General features: G+C 45.5%; 1 protein-coding gene across 1 annotated transcript; it reads left to right on the top strand.

Annotated features, from left to right (window-relative positions):
• The first annotated feature begins 188 nt into the window (after positions 1-188).
• Positions 189-5,966, top strand: CIMIP4 (ciliary microtubule inner protein 4). The gene is made up of 6 exons (XM_013180927.3): positions 189-334; positions 2,434-2,509; positions 3,120-3,766; positions 4,266-4,413; positions 5,471-5,581; positions 5,794-5,966. Exons 1-6 carry the CDS (start codon positions 326-328, stop codon positions 5,877-5,879), a joined length of 1,077 nt encoding a protein of 358 aa, XP_013036381.3. The 5' UTR covers positions 189-325; the 3' UTR covers positions 5,880-5,966.
• Positions 5,967-8,890: the final 2,924 nt, after the last annotated feature.

The raw sequence follows: 8,890 nt of genomic DNA on the forward strand, positions 1-8,890 counted from the left end.
AAATACAGTCTCGTTGATTATTGTTGTGTTACAGAAGTCTCCAAGAACTCCTACACCTGTGATGAGGACTTACGGGCACAGGCGCTTAATGAGATGTGAGCCTTTTACTCTCCTGTGGTTTTTTTTTTCCTTTTTTTTTGTTGAAGGATGACCCTGATCTCTGCCATGTTTCTTCTGGTTCCCATGGTGACTACAGCTCATAGATAGAGGGAGGGATGTTCCCTAGCAACTGCCCCTGCCGTTCAGCCTTCATACCACCTCCGTACCTGGACTTCAGCAGGACCTCTCTGCTTGTAGGAATCACGGTGGCGTCACGTCAGGGGCCATGGAGCAGGTGAGAGAAGTGGTTATGGAAGAGGCTTTGCCCCACGTTAAATCCTGGATCTTTTCTATATGAAAGAAAAAAAGAGAAAAGATCTAATTTCATTTTAACCCAAAGGGGCTTCTCGGATCTGGAAAGTCATTGAAATATTCATATATTTTGGAGGCCTGGCCAGATGTGAAAGGCGTATGAGACCATTATTGATTGCATCTGGTGACCGTGGCATAATAATCTGTACACCCGTCTCTCCTCCATGGCTGGTTGTCAGGAAAGTCAGAGTGTTAGGCTACAGAAACACTTTGTTGTTGTTGTTGTTTTTCAGAAAGAGGTGTCAAGTTTGATAATTTTTAGCTGTTTGATCAAGATATGTCTTTTCTGGTATGTCATGTGTTGTCCCTTACAGAATTGGCTTAACAAAGGAGTAAGTAGGCATTGTTCTGCAGTGTTTGTTACCCAGGAGGATGGTAAAAAGATCTTTGAGTCCTTTGTATTAAGATTCAGGCATCTCAGGGTGGAACTTTGACTGGCTCAAAAGTAAAATGAACAATAAGCACTAGCAATAACATCAAATGCAATTACAAACTAGAAAGTAGGGACAGTAGCAGGACTTCAGTGTCATTTTGTTCAGCATGAATTGGGGAAATGAAGGTTGTCATTGAATGGGATTTGGGAAATGAGCTCGTTGCCTCTGTACACAGAAATTCTGCTATGTTGAAAGATGTGCATTGAAATGGGAAGGGAGGAGTACAACAGCAGACTGAAAGTCCTTCCCACTGAATATAGTAATAACAGCCACGTTTTTGTTTTAAGCAGGAGGTGGGAGTTGACCCAGGAGTTTCTTTAGGAATGCAGATTCCTGCACTTTGATCGTGTTTAAATGTTTTAGCTCTTCTATAAAAGCAGTACAGAAAAGAAGCAGATCCTGCAGTGTGAGCCAGGACTGGCTTCTTTTCTGCATCTGTGGTGGCCCTTTTCTTTTTGTGGGCGAAGTTCTGTCTCTTACTACGTTTGCACAGTACGTAGCGCTGATGCTTGGAGTTTGACTGATATGGTAACTCCAGCTTCAGGATCCCAGCGTTGTCCCAGACACTGCTGCAAAGTACTGGCACGGTGTAAAACAAGCTGCTGCCTTAAATCAGCCCTGTTGATTCTCATGCGCTAACTTTGAAGCTGTAGGCTCCCTGCCCCCTCAGCTGGTGTCTGTACTCCAATAACCAGCCTTCAGAGCAGAACCTAAGCACATAAATCATACGCTGAGCTGAAGTGACAAATGTCACAGATCACATTTGTAGTGCTGCTGGTGCCAGCAGGCTCACAAATAACACATTCACCATCATGTGTCGTGGCTTCAGTTGTAACCTGTCACAGGTTTCACTTGGGCTCAGCCTGCAGAGTCGTGTGAGGATGAGGAACAGACCAGCAGCAGGCACAGCTTAGGGTTACACAGACATTCCCTGCGCAGGAAAGGCGTGCGCTCCCTCCTAGTGGAGGAGGCAGCTTGCAAAGGCTGAGTGACAGATCACCGTATCAGCCTGAACAGCAAAGCAAACCACGGAAGAGTCTGTGACAGAATTAGGGAAGAAACCCCTTCTTCAGCCCGTCTCCATTCCTCTGCAGAGCTAGCTTTGCACGAGTATTTTCTGGCCTTCCTTTAACACACTGAGGGAAGGAGCTATTGTAATTGCACAGCACATGACAGACGTGACATCTCTAGATGCTTCAGAATAAATTATGATGTTTTCACTGTGGTGTTGTTGGTTTCTTTCTTTTTTTTTTTCCCTTCCATTTTGGCTTGTGTCTGCACCACTGCCTGTGAAAACTCTTGCATCTCAGTATTCTCCAGAGGCGCTGGCTGGCCATGTCCTAGTCAGGCTGCCCCACGTGAGCAGTGAATGTGAAATCCTGCAGGATTTCTTTGCTTTTTTAATCTCACAAGATCATGGGTTGTAGGACCAACCATCCAGTTAGGCATGGAAAGCTCTGTCATGATCCGGGGAGGTTTATTTTCTTGAGAAAAGTCTATGTCAATAGAAAGATGAGCAGATGAGCAAGGCCACTGTCCCCTTCATTCCCTTCTCTGGGCCTGACACAGCATTTGTTTCTCTTCCAAGGGGGTGCTAGAGGTCCCACCATCCCCTGCACCTGATGTGGCAGAAAGTGACCCTGTGCTGGCCAGCAATACATCAGGTAAGCAGGATGGCAGAGAAGCTGTCCCTCCTTCAGAGCTTGCTTTGCAGTACAGCTTGTGATGCAGTGGGTCGTTCCCTCCCTCCTTCCTGAGGGGGCTGACGGGTTAAAATCCCCTTGAGAGTGTTTTCCCCCACTGGTGGACTTACCTCACTACCTCCTTGCACAACTGCAGTGAGCCACCACCATTCTGTAAAGTCATCAGCAAATACCAGCAAGCCACAGAGACTGTAAGTGCATCTTCATGAGTGACAGTGATCAGGGGTTGGAGGGGCCACCCACACATAAGAAAACACAGACCTTTTTATGCATGTCTGACCACAAGATTTTTACTTGCACATTTCTGTGCCTGTTCATGTAGCAAAGACATTTAAGACTGCTTAGGAACTTTCTTTTTTTTTTAGGAACTGATTCTACGGGAAGTTTGGTATAAAGCTACAGGGTTGCTGTTCTTTACTGCTTTCTTTCCCACTTTGAGACTTTAATTCTTCTTTTGTTGTCTGCCAACAACACAGTGACATGTCTGGTTGTTTCCAGCCCCATTTAAGGTACCACCTATCAATCATCCAGACAGTATCAAAATCATTGAGCTATTCTTTTTGTCTTTAAGTGAAACCTGAGGAAGAAAAAAAGGAGCATCTTCCAGCAGGCTTGTGTCCCAGCAGACAGAAAACATCTCAAAGGAGCTCCAGCAGAGCCTCTTGGAAGACCTCCAAGAGCCCAGCAGCTCAGGGAACAGCAAAGAACTCCACATCTATTAAATGCCAGGCATCTCTTTCTGCAAAGTGTGTTCAGGCTAAAAGACAGAGCAAACAGAATCTCCAGGCCAAAACTCCCCCTGCTCAGGGCCATCATTCAAGAAAACTTGAAGAGGAAAGAGAAGATGGCTCTGCCACCAAAGACCCCAGAGCGGGGCGTGAGCCAAGAGGGAGGAACGGCACTAACTGCCTGTGTACAACATCCAGGCAGAGGGAGTCGGAGGACAACAAATCCATTTCAAATGCCAAAGAACCAGTAGCGAGCCAGCACCAAATGCCGGGCACCAGAGTGCCTGGATCTCCCTGGAAGACCACCAAAGCTAGCTGTGAAAAAGCCAAGGCGACCTGCAGCAGATTAAGTGCCAAAGAGTCCTTATCATCATTAGGGCCAGATATGAAAGCAGAGTGGAAGCTGCTTCTGCAGAAGAGAAACAGCTTGATCCATGAAAACAGCAAATATAAATTTTCCAGTGGAGATGAGCTTGCCAGCGATGAAGAGGTATTGGAGGAAGCTGTTTGATGTCTCCTTTGTGGCAGATTGAAGGATGTTTTTATGGTGTAGCGGGGGGCTGAATGGGTAGGATATTAGCAGTTTCTAGAAGAAACGTAGAGGGATGGATTTGGGCTTCACAGTAAGGGGCAGTGACACATTCCACAGACAGCCTTTCCCATCTCTTTTCATTTCAATTTTCCATCCCCCTTTCATTTGTAAGGTTCCTGTAGCTAGGCAGAGCCCTAGCTCAGCAAGGCAAAATGTTGTACCTGGACCTAATCCAGAGCACAACACCATTGTCCCTTTCTGATTTGCACCCATTTTACCAGTCACAGTTGTTCTACACAATAGTAATGACTACAGAAGCTGCTGGGGGAGACTGAAGGACAGACCCAATTCCCAGGGGTTAGTCGTAGCTCAAAGGTCTGTGCAGGGATGGAAATGCCAGCAGTTCGCTGCACTTTGTGAGCACTGAATGAGAGTGGTTCCTTGTTCATGTTTTCAGGAACGGCGAGCTCTGTGCAAGGCAGCACTAATCATAGGACAGAAAAGACTCAGCGACCGCACTGAGATGCTAAAAAAACGCCTGGAGTCTTCAACATTTGCTGATTACAATGAGCTGGGTTTTAACCTGAGGTCAAATATCTTCCAAGGTGAGGGGATGCACGTACCTGTACCTGACCTTCAAGCTGGTTCTATCTGCGCTGCGCCTGGGCTCACGGCAGCCACGTTAGTTTGGATAGAGGTCTGACTGTACGATACCCTCACTTCCCTTCTTACTCCTCCCATCCACAGTCACTCCCAGGCTGTGGTGTTCGAGGAGATGAAAGCCAGAGCCTCCCTTTCTACATATTCTCTCTCTTTCTCTTCTTATCTTTCGCTATTTTTTTTGAAGCACAAAAAATGAAGGTGTATCGTGACCCCTATCCACCATGTGCAGAGCTGTCTAAATAGCCACCGTTTGGAATTCAGTGTTCCCTATCATATCCAGTCCCAAATTACCCCCAGTTCCAACACTGGCATTATTTCTCGTTAAGCCATTTAGAGATGCGGGCCTCTGAAATTTCTTCCCAAACCTCTATCAGGCATTGAAGATTGCATTGTCCTGGTCTTTGTCACACAGAAAAGAGGGACATCTTGACCCAGGGAGCTCAAAATCATTATTATCAAGGAGAAGGTACAATAAAAAGGAAGGTGAGGAGAAAAGGATGAGAGATGAAAATAAAGCCCCCCAAAATGGCTAGAAGTCACGAGGGAATAAACAGAGAAGTCTCAGCTGGGAGCTAATTGTAAGTATCATGTCAGAAAAGAAGCTCAGGAAGGCCTGGAGTGGTAAGATGGTGCCTCTTGTGGAGCTGTGCTGTTGAATAGGAAGTTACTCACATGGATGAGGAGATTCAAGGGGACATCAAGGGAGCACTTAAAGAAAGAAAGGGCACTGGGACACAAATAAAGGTGATACCCTTGCTGTACCCTTTATGTATGTCTCATGCTTGGGGATGAAAAGCAGATAAATTGGCAAACGAGCTCCCTCCTGGGTGATGATGAAGCTATTATTCAGCACCTAGCCACACACCTGATCAAAGGTATCGCGGTCAACACATGACTTTTCCTGTGCCCTTGAAATTGCTGGTGGTGCTCCCTGCTTCAGTTCCAGGACTGCAGTAGGGTGATTTCTGCGTGCATTTCCTCATTCCCTCTTCCTTGCAGGTGGCCCACTGGAGAGCAGGAGCCTGATGAAAGATTCCTACACCCCCGATGTAATTCAGAAGGCGATCAGGGATCCCAAGAATTGGCATGGAAGGAGGACTGATGAGCTAGGTATGGCGTCTGCTGGGAAAAGTATATTGCTGAATTCCTGAGAAAGATGCTGCTTCTGCCAAGGATAACAGATGAATCTGGACAAAGTGGGGGGAGGAGGAGGTGCTACAACTTGGCATTTTCACAAGAGAGGAGCTCTACAGCTAGAAAAATCCCTGAGGGATAATAGTTTTAGAAGTGAGGCTGATGATTTTCTATGAACTTCTTTACAGGGAAATGGCATCAGAAAAATGCCCTAAATCTCAACTTGCAGAAAGCGTTGGAGGAGAAATATGGGAAGAGAAAAGGCAAGCTTTAGAAGATGAAGGATAGGAATTGGAGTGCATTCAGCAGGGGATCTTCTTCCTCAGGCATCTAATAAACCTCTGTATAGAGGACCAGCTCATTGCTGTTGTCAACAACAGATTTGTTGCTGGTGCACTGTTCCCTGCTCAATTAGGGTATCTTTGGGGAGAGCAATGCAAGATAAATCTGAAAGCAAGAAAAGAAAAATCACTTTGTTGGTCACTGGTAAGATGGGTCTGCCTGGGGTGTGAAGCATACGCCCTTGCAGAGGGTAGAAAGTCATGGTGGTGAGAGGAGGCCATATAAGCACATAAGGTAGAGTGGGACCTATGAGCTAGGACCAGGAATCCCACTGAGTGGCATGAGAGCCATGGGGGGAGTGAAGTGCAGATGGAAATGAGCATGGTTTTTGAATGACACCCTCCCTGAACGAAGGTTACCCAAGGGCCTGAATGCTGCCTCCCTCTCCCCGCACAGAAGGCTGTAAAACTGCCACACAGGGAAGTTTCAGAGCTGGGTGTCTGTAGCAGCCAGGCACACCAAATGAAGAACCAGCTCCTGCTGGTGCTGCTTAGGTGAATTCAGGTGCTCTGGTGCTCCTAAGGCACCAAACAGTATCCATGCAATGACCTAAGGACAACTCCATATGGTTGGCACCAGGTGCCAATGTTGGTTAGGAAAAGAGGTTTTTCTGCACGCTATTCTAGCTTTGTTGTTATATCTGCCTCTTGGAGGATTTCAGGAAAAGCTCTTGCCCTGGCAGGGAACAGCAGTAATGACGAGAAAACAAATAGGAACTTACCTGAGAAGAGGAAGCACCAGAGTATTCATCAATGCCCACACTATTTGCATGCCAGGGCAATCCAAAAACAAGCCAGCTCTTCCCATCCAATTTGAAATCCCCCCACAATGCAGATGGATCCATACTGAATCTCATAAGCCAACCTCATCCCTACTAGCCCTTTCCCTAACTCGGAGAGAAATGTCTCTCAGAGGAGCACTGCCCATGTATGCATCCACCCTACAGTCTACATAATCTGGAGTCCAGAGAGCTCATCTGAAGAATAACCAGGGATCACCAAAGGGCTTGAATGCTGCCAGAAATGCAGGGTGTTTGGGGATTCCTGATGTGTTTTTCTCACTGTATCTAATGGTCCTTATTGCAGGATTCTGCCTTCCAGCTCCATGAAGTGTACCAGTTTGGTGCAGCAATCACAAAGTATGAGTCTGGGAGCAGCAATGCCCTGAACCTTCCCCTCTGGTCCCAAGCTTTCATAGTTTTAAAAGACTGATGCTTTTCTCAGTGATATGAAGTGTTTGGAGGCAGAATTAGGATTGTTACTCCACCCTTCATTGGTTGGGGGTTAGCTAACAATATGCTGACTTCATAAAAGCAGTGAAGGATGTTAAAATATAACTAGCAGTAATCAAGTGATAATTATTTTCCACCAGCAATAATTAACCATTTGGAATTCAGATATTGCCAGGCGCACGCTCAAGTCTTTCAACTAAGGAGAATGGCCAAATGGCAGCTTGTAGAAATCTCCCTGTAGGTTTTTTTCCTTGTGTATCAGTACCAAGAGGCTCCTGCCTGAGCACACGCTACTCGACTGCAGCTGAACATGAACAGCACAGCCCTGCAGGAACACCCTGTTCTGTTGCTGCTTCCAGCACTGATGACAAACATGTCTCCAGGTACATAATAAGTGCTGTCTTCTGAAACTGTGGCAAATCCTAATCCAGAAAACATGTAGCTGAACAAAAATCTACTGATACTGTTTGGCATACTGAAAGCAGGCAGTTCAGGGCACAGTTAGCTAGTACATACACAACATAACATGGGCTGAATCAGCATACAGATTCACAGGCCTCTTTCTAATGTCTGGGCAGACAGACTGCAGAATTATGGTAAGGCTTGAAGCAAATGCCCTTTGCTACACATGAAAGGCTAATGAAGAGGCTAGATCAGAAGGGAAACAGACTGTCAGGTCTTGCACCAATACACCCTGCCACAAACCATGTTTTTGCCTTCTGCAGTGAAGAGCCGTAAGGTCATTTTGCACATTTTTTACAAATTAAAATGCTTATAAGCACTTAAATAATACAAAACAGATTGAATTGTATAATGGACTCAAATGAGTGGCAGCCAATTGATGACAAATGAACACATACATGTGCCATGCCCCTTCATCTTCCTTTCTGCTTTGCCAAATGATACAGCACAGCCAGCGGCAAACGCTTTCTGATGGGTGGTACATTGAAAGCTGCAGAAATAACTGAGATAGCTTTCAAGGAGACGGCTCAGCTTGTAGAACTGATCAATACCTGAAGTCTCTGAGTACTGAACAGACTAATTTAGCCAGAACCTTGGCTAGGAACACCAACAAGTGGCACTCCATGATGACTTTGAGTATCCAAACATGCATATTTAAAGCCAGCTTTGAAATCTCCAAATAGCATGTCAGATACAGGTAGGCAAGAACTGGGCTGAAATGAGCACAAAATGCAGCTGGAAGTCTCCCTTCTGCTCATTCTTCTCCTCTCAGCTGTTTTTCGTTCCTGCTTGCTTACTTACCTGCCCACACTGAAACGATTCAAGTTGATAAATCAGCAGAAAATCAATAAAGAAGAAAAAAGCAAAGTTAACAGTTAACAAATATCATTTGTTAAGTAAAAGACCTTGCTACAGGCAAGGCAATGAGTGGTTGGCCCTGCAGATGTTGGGGAAGAGGACTGGAGAGGGAAATATCCTTTCACTGTCTTTTTTATGCAGTGAGAAATTAGTTGCTCGCTTCTAAATAGTCTCACTGAACTCAGCACTTTGCAATGTAGGTAGTCTGTATTTAAGTGATTTTGCCAGGTCTTATCATTGGGTGGCAGCTCTGAGCCAATGTTTTATCTGGCATACAAGAATTCAGAAAAAAAAAAATAGGTTCTTCTCTGGTGTAGATATATCGTTCACTAAAATAGCTATTTAAGAGCTGTTTCAGTCATCTATAAACAGGTAATGCACTTGAAATATAG

Source organism: Anser cygnoides, chromosome 1 (genome assembly GCF_040182565.1).
Source record: "Anser cygnoides isolate HZ-2024a breed goose chromosome 1, Taihu_goose_T2T_genome, whole genome shotgun sequence".
NCBI lineage: Eukaryota > Metazoa > Chordata > Aves > Anseriformes > Anatidae > Anser > Anser cygnoides.